Genomic DNA, 14,796 nt, shown 5'->3' with positions numbered 1-14,796 from the left:
TCTATATTTTTTTTCTTATAAGTGTTAACATTTTTCAAACCTTTAAAATGTTTGAAATGAAATTAAAGTATAAAAATATTAAAAAATTTAAAAAATAAATAAATTAAGCTTGCTGCACTTTCTAATAACTATTATTTTGGTATCCTCTGCAACAAAAGATTTCCATCACAACTTACTTGCGGTTTGTTCCATCGATGCTTTTGAAAACTTTTGGTACAGTGATATTAGGGGTTTGATGAGGATGATAAGAAAAAAATATGTGTATCCTGTGACTGAGGGTGAGCAAAGCAATCAAAGCTAACAACAGACTCCTCTTCATCTGTGTCATTTGTGCCTAGTGGTTCAGGGCTGTGCTGCTGAGCTGCTCCTCTGTCATCAGCAGACTCTGCTCTCCCTTTCACTCTTCCTCCAGTTTCTCTAGACTCGCCTGCACCTGGGTCACAATAAAAAATATCTACAGACATTTTGTCTTACTGAACCAGTTCAGATCTTTACACTGGCTAAATATGCAGGCTTATTTAATATGACTTTATACTATTGCCTTTCAGTTGTGGGCTTTGTGTATTTACTGTCTCACTTTTAATAATAAAAATTAAAATAGGTCAGGACTATGGTTTGGGTATAGAAAGTGGTTTTACGGGAACTAATGCTTGTTCACACAGTCTGTTCCAACAGCTCACCTTTTCCTTCCATCCTGACAGGAACAATCCCTTCATCACTACTGGCTCCTGGCTCTGCTTCTGACACTAAAGCACAGTTTAAAAATGCTCATAATTCTCAGCACAAATCTTCTACTTTCAAAGCCTTGGTGTCAGTTTCATTCATGTAGTGCTGAATCATCTCAGAGCCTCTTTCATATTGAACAGGCCTACACCATACTCTTCGTTGGAGCCTATTTCTTCTAATCCTCTTCCCTCTCTGAGCAGTCCTACCTGCCCACTCTGGACTTGTGGGCTCATGGCTGGTGCTGGATCTGGTTTCTGAATCTGAGAAGCTACAAGACAAAGTTTCTCACTTTCGTGGCGTCGCATCATACTATTATTTAAATGACATAACGTTATGTTCCACGTCACAATGCCACACAATTCACTGACTCGATAATTAACTAACTTGAAAGGTGGTTTACCCGGTTCATCGTCCTTATTAGTTGTTTCCAACCGGGAGGTCGTTTTTGTAAAAAAGTTGCAGATTTTGTCACATTTGGCTGCGTTTGCTTCCAGAGCTTTCCTCTTTTTAATTCTTGCCTTCTCCACACCACCCTTGCTCTTTCTATTCTCCATGTTTCAAACGGCAAACACAGCTGACCATCGACATAGCCTACAGAGCACAGATCGTAAAAGCTCCACAGCTACAGTACAGAGCTACAGAGTACAGAGTTACGCCAGGTCACGGTGTGTCTGCAAAAAAAAAAAACAGGAAGAAAACAAACAGTTTACTAGTAGAGGGGGTGGGGCCCAGGAACAGCAGCTGCAGATTACGTGGTCAACTCAGTGCTATGACTGAACACCGGCCCCAAAAAATAAATAAATAAAATATTAAATACATATTTAAAGTGAACTCCGGCCCTCGCGGCCCAAATATTATACCGGCCCACCGGGAATTGTCCCGGTCCTCCCGATTAGCCAGTCCGGGCCTGGTCTTGACTTACAGCAACCTGAGTTTTATTAATCCTCATTAAAATTAGATTCTGAAAGTAGATCTGAAATCCAAAATAAAACCCCAAAGTTAGTTTAGTTGAGTTGGTTACATTATCTGCGAGATTTTATGAGCTATGAATAGGGACTGTTCAGGAATAAAAAAAAAATTTAAAAAAAATAGCATGGATGGGCCTTGGTGGGCTTTAATGTCAACAAACACTAACATGAGTACTTTAATGATAGTTAAACACTTATTACCTTGTATTTCTAAGCTAATGCTGTCTTGCTAATGATGCTAATTTCATATATTGCAATTATAAACCTGTTTCTTTTCAGTCTTGTATGAAAATATTTACATGTTGGCTTGATATCGCCTTTAAAATAATGTAGAATCAGCTAAATTACAGTTGTTCCTTGACAACATGTTATCTATATATAATGGATCATTTATTTACTATTATATCCTAAAATGGTAGGGGGAAAAATCACATTCTCAAGCATTCTCAAGTAAAATGTATACATCATATTATTTTTAGTTGTCGTGTCCATTGTCTGTAATGAACTTCCTAAATTCTCAGTTTGTTTGCAATAACCAACGTGAATGGTAACATTCAGTTGTGAGTTTTTTTTTTTTGTTTTTTTTTTAAGGAAACAGAAAATATAAACATGCATACTTTATAAAAATGTAAACCAGTAAATGACTGTCAGTGTATCTTTATGGGCACTTTTGGCAGCTAACATGCTACTAAATTATGATTTTACATTACTGTATTTATCAGTAGTTAATGTTAATATCAATTATTTGCAGTACATTATATGGCTAGATCTATAAATGTGTAACTGAGCACCATTCCTTCACTTGGTCTCAAAGCTAGACAGACCTGTTCTTAGTTACGGTTGCTAACATAGGATTGGACAGATTCAGCTTTGAGGCGGGCCTTAAGGTGGGGGTCATTTAATGTGTTGACGTATGAAGCATCCATGTAACGCCTAAACTCTGAATGGCTGTGGACTGAATTTTGGCTGCTTGTGTTTTTACATACAGTCATGTGCAGACACATTAAAAATAGAACTGCCTTTATGAAATATATGTTTTGGTTTTGTTTTGGTTTTTTGGGGTTTTTTTTGTACGAATGGATTTCTGATTACATGGGACCGTAACAGCACCGAGTGATGACCAAAATTGTCACTGAAACAAAAAGTTATTGTCATTTTTGTTGAAATTATACATTTGTCTCTCGAAGAATGTGTGACTCAAAGCTAACATGTACATGCACACCTTTGCCCATCCTGTTCTGCTTCATTTTTACATTTTACATCCTGTCGTAAGTATTTGGCACAGCACAGCTGACTCGCTTGACATGGTTGTTAAAAGTTATAAATACCTTGTACAGTTTATTTGTATTGGTTTTGTTGTTAGTGATGGCTCTGTTTACCTTAAAATAATATTAAGGCAAGTTTCTTATACTTCTGCCTTTTTGTTGCTGTGGTTACCTGATGCATAGTTTGCAAATGTGGAAGCTAAATCTGGGGCAAAAGGCTGATTTTTCTGTCTATAATTTTCTACGAAGAACATATAAACAATTTCTGAGAATCATCATTTCTAAAACAAGTAGTTAATGTAAAATACCACGACAATACCTACACATTCTTATATGTTTATTGGTTTCTATATAAAATGAAGCTACTAAAATGCAATGCTTCATGTATAATACCTGTATGAACACCACTATTAATATTTAAATAAATCCATTTAATGACATGAGTCGTTTTTTTGCTTGCTTTCTTTTTCCTCAGGAAAGTTTTTGCAGGTTATTGAATGAAAGTTACACATCCAAGTTCCATCACAGTATGTAACTTATCATTTTAATTTTAGCTTCACCAGTGTTAGTTGTTAAATGTGTAGTGTTGGTGTGTGCTGTTTACACCAAAACATGAGTATCTTTTTTGTTTTTCTTTCTTCCGGATACAGTGACTCAATAGTATCAGCTTCATTGTTTACTAGACTCACTGGCTGTTACATGAGAAAATATGTATCTGTTACAGGAATGGGGACAATCTGTTATGCTTATTATCCATTTGGTTAACACCTCCCAGGTAAGGTTGAGTCCATGTTCCTTTTAATTCATGCAATATTAGTCCTTTTTATCTCAAGTGAAATATACCACATTTTCAGACTATGAAAACTAACAACCCTTACTCTGCACCTGAATAAAAGGATAAATGGACATGTCTTTTACAGTCATTGTATTGAATGAATGAAAAGAAATGGACATACAGGACCTCACAGCTCAAGAGCATGCGAGGTTTTCTATAATTACAAAATGTATATCAAAAAATGCAAAATTAAAAAAAAAAACCTCTTGTCCCTAAAAATGTGGAAATTTAACCACAGAAACCTCTGAGCACATTTTCTGTGTAGACACATTTTACTACAGAAAAGATAAGTGACAAATACAACTTTTACAACTACTTCTTCTATATATTCTAATGGTATGATGTGAACATACTAGTCACATAAATGGGTCTTTTTATGTTGTTTGATTTACTGTCAGTAAAGTGTAGAAAAGGTGAAATACTACACGGGTCAATGAAAAGCAAAACAGATCCCCATCAGCCATGAACTGTCTGAAATCAAATGTTTCCTGAAATTGTATATTACTGTGAAGATCTGTCCCTTATCAGCTGCATTTATAATTTCATTCATCTATAATTTATTCGCTACCACACACTTCTATCCTGTATTTCTCCTACTACACATGATGGAAAACAAATATTTACAGTTAGTTTTGTCAAGTCTATGTATGATCAATCCAATAATTCTGCTCATTTGTTTTTTTGTTTTTTTGTTTTTTTTTTCTATGTACTTTTACATAAATAGAACAGCCTCTGAATATACCACTGTTCTCCATTTCAGTTTTGTTTTAAGTCCATTAAATAGATCATTTGTAAGAACAGAAAAAAACAGCAGGTAATCTTGTCAGACGAGTTACAAGGTGTGTAAAGAAACCAACCCCTCAGACCGGTCAAACTACATTGTGTGAGTTCAAGGCACGTGTCTGTAAAATGCAGCTGGTCTGTGTTTCCTCTAACAGTCTGTCAGCATTCATGACAGATCATACACTGTCATGTTTCCTCTCAAAAAATGCAATGTTTTTGATGCTTTTGCCTGATGTGGGCTTTTCAATTCTCCTTTTTTTTTTTTTTTTTTATAGGTTGAGTTATGTCTTAAAATAGTTTATTCGGTGTTATTGAAACTCCATAGCGGATTAATTGTATTATCTGAAACAACAGCTCCCAAAGTTAAAATGTCCCAATGCAGCAGTGATATGCAGCACTGCAACCCTAATCCGACCAGCGACACTAACCACATTTTAATACTTTACCTTATGAGAACAAGCATTTAAACTGTGGAGTGGACTTGGTCTATATTTAAAAAAAAAAAAAAAAAAAAAGAAAAGAAAAGAAAAGGGGGTAGGAGGAACACCCTTTGGCTGGTCATGGCTGGTCTGGTCCTTGGGCTGTGGCTGTGCTGTTGGAGGTTGTGTAGGGGGTTGATGGTGTCCACCCCTCCTCAGGCTCTGTGTGCTGCCCCTCTATAGCCATATTTATTTAAATGAATCCATATAAACTCAAAACAGAAAGTAACTGATACAAATACATTATTACAAATATTAAATTCACAGTTATATTGTGGCCTCCTCCGCCCCTACAATAATACTAGTAAATTAGGCTATTGGTATTATTATTATTATTATTATTATTGTTATTATATTTTTGTATTATTACAACAATTCTTATTTTCCCCCTCACTGCCCCCTCTCTTTCTCACTTTCATTCACACTCCCCTCTTCCCCTTTTCCCTATCACTCCTAACCAAGCCATATTGTTTAGTTGCTCTTTACATTTATGATCTTTTTCATTGTAATATGACGTTGTTGTGGTTTGTCAATATTCTGTCGTTGTTGTTTTTGGTTTATTTATTTGTTTGCTTTTCCCTTTGTTTATGTGTTGTTGTTTTTCTGTCCACAATGTCCTGTTAACTCTCACTAATAAAAACACATTTAAAAAAAAAAAAACAAGCATTTAAACCAGCGACTCAGTTATTGCGCAAGTGTTGGGATATGATATATGTGACTGATGTCCCCTCCAGAGGAGTCACACCTTTTGCTTCCCTGTTCACCTGAAGATATTTTCTTAAACTTCCCAAACCTCTCTGCTTTAGATTATAGCCTAGACTAAACGAAAAGACATATCCATAAACTCTTCTCTTTCATATCACACTTATCTGAAAGAAATTGTGCAGCAAAAAGCACCACCCTGAAAATGGCCACCACAAACACAACAAAATGAAGTCATTGCACATTTAATAAACAGCACTTGTGTCACAGAGCAATAAAGAGGATCACCTCAGGACGCTTCTCAACAGGTGTTGTACAACGAGAATGTAAAGTGCATAATACAGTATTTACATACAAGCAGTTTTTGTTTAAGCCAGTGTACAAAGAAAAGCTTAAAGTTTCCTTCAACATAATTATTTACATCATTTGAATCATATAGAATGTACTCAGAGCTAAATTTAACCTACAGCATTTCTATCCAAACTGTGTTTCAGCATCAATAAATTACAGAATTCTTCATTTTCCAGACCTCCTTCATAACACTTTCCTTCTTTTTCTGCATTATAACATGAATATATTGCTTACTATCAATATTTGCATTGATTGAAGTGAACACATTTACCTCAGGTTGAGTTGAGTTTGATCTGTAACCTCTAAACTGCAGCCACTGCTCTGTCATCCAAACATTTAACCCATGAACCTTTTAAGGATGAGGAGCTTAACCCATAAAGACCCAAACATCCACCAGCGTCCAAACTCTTCTACTGATCTGAACTGTTTAATATCTGTTGATCCACTAATCCTATCAATACATGTAAATAACTGGTGTAAAATGCACTTTGTCATTTTTCCATGGTTATCAGATATGACCCATTTGGACGTTCAGAGGCTCCATAGTGTACACGGAAACACCGTCATCTTCTACAACATTGATTCACCAGTAAAACCCATGGAATTTGATCAATGACAGTGGACAGAGATGCTTCTTTTTTTTCAGTTAATGATAGATTTTGTTGAAAAAGTTACTTTTTTCTTACATTTCCTTGTTTTTGATACAATAATCCTCAACTTCAATCTGAGCTTTTATGAACATCTACATGTTCAGCAAATTAAATATAGGAAAATACATGATGCAAAACACATAGGATAGTATTACAATAAATGTGATAAATCACTTTAGAAGGGGTAGATATAAAGGAAAAAATCATATGGGAACTGCCCCAAAAGTAGCCCTGGGTCTTTATGGGTTTACTGCATGAAGAGGAAGCATTACAATACTTCAAAAGGCATTTCTGATTACATTTAATACATTGGCATCACTAAAATATATCAGAATGGTGGCACAATAGTAGGCTTCATACAGTAGGGTACATCAGTCTACAGGGACTGTATGATGACTTCAGAATAGAATAGAATAGAATAGAATAGAGTAGAATAGAATAGAATAGAATAGAATAGAATAGAATAGAATAGAATAGAATAGAATAGAATAGAATAGAGGATTTGGATGTTGTGTTCCAGGTAGTTTCCAACGGAACTAAACTAGATGTGTGGTTAATTCTGAGGTCATTGCTCTCAGTCTCTTCTTTACATATTCACATCACTCACTTCTCCTCTGCACTTTGTGTCCTTCTTTCTTTGATGCTCCAGATGTGGTTCTGGTTCTGGTTCTGGTTCTGGTTCACAGGTCTGCATCATAGGGTTGTGCGCTGTATGAGGTGTTCACGGACCGTGCGGGACTCTTGGCCCGTGGAAAGGACACATCCTCATCCATAGAATCTTTGGAGTAGGGGACGCTGCTGGCTGCGCTCCGGGGTCGGCTCAGGGTCGGCACGTCCACGCGTCTTGGCGGAGGTTTCTGGTGCCTGAACTGTCTGCCGGCGGTGACTTCATCCACACGAACCTCTCCTCGGTTTTTGCCACCGCAGCAGCGACAGATACCGATGAACATGACGAAGCCCCCCAGGACCTCAAATATGCCGCCGATGTAGCCCAGGACGATGCAGTACCCGACCTGCAGGACGGAGGGGGACGTCAGCGGGGTGACCGTGGTGACGTTGGAGAGGATGTGCGTGTACCAGGCGATGGGGATGATGGTCAGGACCCCTGAGCAGAAGATCAGCAGTCCCCCCAGACCTGCCACCACCCAGTTGGGCCTGTCTCTCCAGCAGCGGACACCCGGAATGGCCACAGCCAGCCCGATTAAAGTGATGACCAGGGAGGCCACCATCAGACCCTGGGCGATGGGGATGATGTCGTTGCCGAAGTAGGTGGCGTCCTCCTGGCTGCATGTGCTCCTGGTGTCGGTGGAGGAGGCGATGCAGATATCGAAGATACCCTGCTGCACGATCTCATTTTCTGGGCGGCCTTGGACGCTGGAAATAGTTCTCCAGTTGGGGGCCACAGTGGCGGTCAGATCCAGGACCCACCCGCAGGGAGCCATGACCAACCCGAAGATCAGGATCCCCGGAGTGCGTAAGGATAACCTGATCCACTCCTGCGCCGTGCGTCTGGGCATGTTTCCTGTTGTTGTTGTTGTTGATGATGATGATGATGTGTGTGTTCTTACTTCCAGTCTCCGTGGAATGAAGTGAAGACAGCAGCGACTGAGTTTTGACATGGTGCAAAAAAAACGAGTCTGACTGAAACTTTAAGGGGGCGTGGCCTCACCTTTACGCGTCAGTGTCCAAATAGGACAGGTGTGCCGCGCACGGAGCTGGAGCGGCACGGACGGGGAGAGGGTAGTTTCGACGAGGATTTTATCATGCAAATGTGTTTGTGACAAGGGCCAAGAGTTTATTTCTTTGCGAAAGAGCTCGGGTGTTCAAAAGCAAGTGGGCTTATTCTTTGCCCTTATTGGAATAAAAGTAGGAGATCAAAAGTGATGTGCAACAACCTGTGCTTTTGTTTTCTGAACTGTTCTGAGACTTTGAATGTCTGAAACAAAAAGGATGGCTGTTTCCCTCTGAAACCTAGTAATGTTTGTTCAGTGGACCAGAGTTTCACAGCTTTACTTAAAAAAAAAAAAAAAAAAAAAAAAAAAAATCAGTGCAAAGAGCATTCCATGAAAATATATCTGAATATGTTTCACCGTGCTGTTTCCAATCAGTTCCAATTATTTAAAGTAAAAAGCAAAAATAAAATCTATTTACTGGATCTCAGGAGGATATAAATTGTTGGGGGAGAAGTGATACCTGAAAATCAACAAAGCATCATTAACATCAGGTTTAGTGACTTTTTGCAGAACAGCAACAAAAACAAAACATGCCATGCACCAGATGAATATGATGGTTAATATGATGGTGGGTTCAGCTCAATCCATGTTAGAATGAAACTCAGTAAATAATACAAAAATATCCAACAAGAACTAGGGTTTGTGGATGATACAAGACCTCTGTCAAATTCATTGTAAATTTCACTAACAGCTTATTAATTTTCTTGCAGCACATACTCAGATTCTCCCAGAGATGACTTTGGTTTGAAAAATGCCACGGTGGCAGAGTGTGAACTACCTTAGTCAAGAATGTGGTTCTGCAATAATTCACTGTCAACACATGTCTGTCTTACTTCTCCTCTTCCATCTGTATGTATTTCTCGTGCAGTTTATATCTCCTCAAGTAAATAGTTTATTTTTGTCCAGAGATCACTGAGGTATCTCCTGAGGGTTTTTGCAGCAGGTTTCAGCTCGTTCAGTTCTTTAGAAAAAGTTTACTTGAGAGTTGATGACTATGAATGAAGCACAAGAACCATAGTCTCACATAGGCTTGGTGAAAATGATGCTTTAGGAGATTCTGAGTTTTTACAGAAACACTGTAAGCCTGGATGTCAAATATACTTAACCCTTTCATGCATGAATTGTGAGAACCTTAATTGGGATTTTTTTTTCCCTGACTGTTTTTATTCCTCTTTAGATATGAAAAAAATTATGCGATTAAAATAGTTTTTTATGAACCTATTTTTCATGGAGTTGCAAAAATGTCTACTCAGCTGGACACCATGTGTTTAATTTTTGAAGCAAAGAAACATGTTTTTACCAATACACTGTGTGAAAACTATGAAATAATTTTTAAAACTGTTGTTAATCTGATGTTTTGCCATATTTTAACATACTCACTTTATGGGGATTAAATGCCAAAAAAAAAAAAAAATAATAATGATAATAATAATAATAATAATGTTAATGACAGTCTAACAACAATAACAAGCACCTGATTTACACTCAAACATGGTAGTGCAGATCAGGTTTATCAAGAACAGCAAAGTTACAGTAATGGCATGAATTGCATTGTATGGGATGATGCTTAAGAGTCCACTGTGTTGGTTGATATGGAACTAAATAATAAAATCCTTGAAAATACGATAAGAGAACTGTTGTAGGATAGCTGTCTACTGTAGTGACCACTTTGCATGAAAGGGTAAATAAAAATGAATTACAATGCACTTAAAAATATAAGTTTGATGACATTACTAGAAAATATTAAGTATAGTCAATTCATTTGTAGACAGTTGAATGTGTGAGTAAATTTAAGTTAAATGCATTTAAATCAAGTTTTAGTTATGACCACACCTCTTTTTCTTTTGACCACGTAAATTGTCAACCACCCAACTTTTTAAGTACATTTAACTTAAAATCCTAGTTAAATGTAAGTTCAGTGTACTTAAAAATTCATTAATCATTACTTAATTTTTTAAGGCAGCCACTCTTCTCAATTTTTTTTAAGCAAATTCAATTTATGCAGGCTTACAGTGTTACACACCCAGAAACTGTACCTTTAAATGACCACTTCAACTCCACTGGAAGTCCTTTACATTTACATTTCTTTTGTTTTTGTTTTTTTAATCGGATGTGACAAGTCAGTAGCCACCAAAATAGGCTAGCCTCAGCCTATTTAAGAGCCCAACAATGACTAAGAGACAAAAAAAAAAAAAAAAAAAAAAAACAGCATAAAAGCAGATAATTGCAGAATGTGTTACTTGCTCATAGGCTCATTTTGAATGTCGGATCGTCTCACACTTTCGAGCCCTGTCACTTGTTATTTTTTCCAAGGTTTGAGCTTTAACACAGAGAGGACAGTTGAAAGAAGTATGAGAAGTATGTAAACCAACCAGACAGAATTTTGCCTACTCATGGTCTGACAGCACATTTTATTTGAATTCTCTCCACATCCTGAATGGTGATTGGAACTGCCATCAGCTGACATAAGATTCACACTTCAAACTTGAGCAGGAAAAGGCAGATGAACAGTTCAGAGCTTCTCTAATCACTGCTACTACAGGTGTTACCATTAAGTACTACAGGTACAAATTTCTGGTAACTATATACTTCTGCCCTATAAGTTAAACAAAGCAGGTTATGAACTTATTGAATGCTCAGTGATTATTCATGTACTCAGCATTATCCTCATACAACCTAAAGCTGGAATTAAAATGTTTTAACACTTGTATGGACAGTTTTCTCCAAAGTTCTCTTAACTTTCCCTTAACCTCTAACTTTCTGTATACTACACAGATAGTATTAAGTGTTTCTTAAACTTTCCACAGTATTCAGAAGAAGCTTGAAACACATCTCCTTTTAAAAGTAATTATCCACATTAAAAAAGCAGCGTGCTCAACCTCTTTAATCCATAAAGACCCAGTACTACTTTTGTGGTTGCTCCCAAATGAATTTTTCTCTATATTTAACTTTTCTTGAGTGATTTATCACCACTATTGTAATATTATCCTCTTTACTTTGTGTTTTTTCAGTAAAAATAATGTATTGTCCGATATTTAATTTAATGATCATGTAGATCTTCATAAAAGCTCAGATTAAAGTTGAAGGTTATTATTACAGAAACAAAGAAAACTGAAGAAACAGTGACTTTTTCTGCAAAGATATGAAAAACTGAACATGAACTAAGTGTCTCCATCCACTGTCATTATCAAACTCCATGGGTTTTACTGGTGAATCAATGCTGTAGAAGATGATGGTGTTTCCATGTTTGCTATGGAGCCTCTGAATGTCCAAATGGGTCATATCTGATGACCATGAAAAAATGACAAACTGCATTTCACACCAATTATTTATATGAATTGATAGAATTCACGGATCAACAGGTATTAAACATTTTACATCAGTAGATGATTTTGATTGATGGTGGATGTTTGGGTCTTTATGGGTTGATTTCTCATCTCATTTTTTTAATCGCAGTTTTAATTTTGATCACATATAGTGCACTATCTATTAGCGATGTTTCATAGTTGGTAGAATTGATTTTGTGCCTATAAAAAGCCTTTTATTGCTACAGGCATGCATCATTGCACTGTGAAACGTTCTTCACGTGGTTGTCCGTGTGATTGTTTGCATTATGTAATAATAGCAGTGTTTACAGTAGATCATAACTTGTAAAAAACAAACTTGCAGGCATTTATATTTAGCAGCTGTTGTTTGATTGAACTTCCAATCAAAGAGCATATTTTGAGAGTATACAGCTCATGTTAACAACTAAACACAAACCAGGGATCATTATTTGGATGTTTAATAGTGATCTTATTTACATAGAGGCTTATGTGTGATCAGTTACTGTTCTGTTAATAACAGTGTTCAGTTCACAGCTTTGTAAGGGCATTTGCTTCCATCTGCTGGTCAGTTATGGGAACTACTGTCAGAAGAAAAAAATATGACATCAAATAAATATCTCCAGAACTCTGTTTAAGGTTTCCAGTATCATCACTGGTGTTCATGAATGATGCTGAAAACTACACAGTAACAGCTACATGTCCATAAGTCATGTCACATGTGTGTTTGGGTGTTTAGTTTGACTTTTTTAGTTCCTATATTTTCCACAGTGTGTCAGTATTCCTTTCATTCAACTCATCAAATAACCCAAAAGTAAAGTTGGCTTGACTGAAAGTGCCATCCACATTAAACTGAAATTAAGATGGGATTTTCAGTCAGTAAAATAAAGATTCATGTTATTTCTACCATCTTACAGTGGTCGACAAAGGACAAACTGTATTTCTTCCTATATTGTCTATTATGTGTAAGTGTTATTTTCACTCCAAAATAACCCAAGAGCTTGGCTTTAATTACATTTTAATCCATATTAGAGGGAACTGTGTTTGGGATTTTCAGTCAGCAAAGCCAAGATCGTTTCCACCACAATTATTTAATTTCAACTTTTTTTTTTTTAAAGGTTGGACCCACATATTGTACAGAAATATAAAGTCCTTTACTTTTATTTTTTAATCATGAAATGTCAACAATTTCCTTTTTTTTGGCATCACTTTTTTTCTAATGACAAGTGGCCCATGGTCTAAGTTTAGCATATATTTTGTGATTTATCAGTAAAGATTTCATAGAGATTTGGCACAGGTAAATATCTATTGAAATATTAAACTGTATGTGCAGATACAGATATAGATTAACTTTATTGATCCCCGGGGCCCAGGGGAAAACCAGTTTCATGATCAACTCAATAAAATAAAATGATGGAATGACTCATTGTACTGAGGTGTTGTAGACTCTGATGGCAGTGGGCATGAAGGAAAAAAAATATGACTACATTTAGAAAAAAAATAATTTTGATGCAAAATCTCAGTTTTACAAATATTTCTCAATCTCATTAAATTCAGAATGCTTATAAGATAAGATCAGATAAGACTTTATTGATCCCACCATGGGGAAATGTAACAGGAAATTTATGATTAGCCTTTGTGTCAGATGTAAATAATGACAAAACGTTAACCTCTTGTAGACTATGCACACTCTTTGTGACTGTACATATGTTATATGGGTTACATATGTACCCAGGTAACGCTCATGGATCAGTTTCAAAGCCCTATTTCTACCATGCTGTTAAAAATTTCATGACATCAGACTGATTTTTGGATCGTTTTTGTTTTATTTGGATTGTTGGCTGGAATAGCTTCTCAGTATGTGCATCAGTAAAATAATCTACATACCTGAGATTGAAAAATGTGTTTAACCCTTTCATTCATACTGGTCACTCCAGTGGACAGTTATTATCCAGCTGTTCTCTTGTATATTCATGGGTTTTTTTTTTTAGTTCCATATCACCCAACATAGTGCACGCTTATGTACCATCCCATAATACACTGACATTCATACTGTTACTGTAACTTTATGTTCTTGATAAACCTGATCTGCAGAAACACGTTTGAGTGCAAATTAACTGCTAATTGTTATTAGACTGTAATTAACAGTTTTCCTAATCAAAAAGGTTCTTTTTTTTTGGTATATTATCTCCATAAAGTGAGTAATAACAAGTATTAGAGTATGATCACATATGAGAAAACATCAGATTATCTGCATTAAAAATGTTTTTATTTCATAGTTTTCACATAGTATATATCACTTATCTATATCTAATTTTGTGTTTTAAATACATGTCTCTGTGCTTCAGAAATTAAACCCATAGTGTCCAGCTGAGTGGACATTTTTGTAACTCCATCAAAAATAAGTTCATTTAAAAAAAATTCAATCGCATTGTTTTTTTCATGCCTAAAATGGAAAAAAAAAAAAACACTCAGGAAAAAATCTTCACTAAGGTTCTCATAATTTATGCATGAAAGGGTTAATTAGTATTACTGTTATGACAATTATGTAAATTATTGCCTAATGTCACTAATTTCCACCATATCTACTGAACGTGCTGTATTCAAATTAACAATCCTCAACAACACAATAATAACAATACTACTACTACTACTACTACTACTACTACTACTATTATTATTATTATTATTATTATCATTATTATTATTATTATTAATAATAATAATAATAACAACAACAACAACAACAACAACAACAGCAATAATAATAATAATAATAGTAATTTTTTTTTATATAATTGTAAATGTAGGTATTAAGGGGTTAATGGTGATATAGAACGCATGAAGAAGGTAATGTTGTTTTTTATGATATGATGAAATATTTGGGCAGTTCAATAACTAATCCATAAAGTAATCCCAGTAAAGCCCAGCGGAAGTCAGTGTTTCCTGGGCAGGAAACTGTCAGCAGTGTTTTGTTGCCA

At 36.0% G+C, this 14,796-nt stretch overlaps 1 protein-coding gene across 1 annotated transcript; it reads right to left on the bottom strand.

The window, feature by feature from the left end:
• Positions 1-7,147: 7,147 nt before the first annotated feature.
• LOC115429239 (claudin-23-like) lies at positions 7,148-8,363 on the bottom strand. The gene has a single exon (XM_030148516.1). It carries the CDS (start codon positions 8,274-8,276, stop codon positions 7,440-7,442), a length of 837 nt encoding a protein of 278 aa, XP_030004376.1. The 5' UTR covers positions 8,277-8,363; the 3' UTR covers positions 7,148-7,439.
• Between the last annotated feature and the right edge of the window lie 6,433 nt (positions 8,364-14,796).

The sequence above is a fragment of the Sphaeramia orbicularis genome, chromosome 12 (genome assembly GCF_902148855.1).
Source record: "Sphaeramia orbicularis chromosome 12, fSphaOr1.1, whole genome shotgun sequence".
NCBI lineage: Eukaryota > Metazoa > Chordata > Actinopteri > Kurtiformes > Apogonidae > Sphaeramia > Sphaeramia orbicularis.
This window is presented reverse-complemented; position numbering and strand designations above follow the sequence as displayed.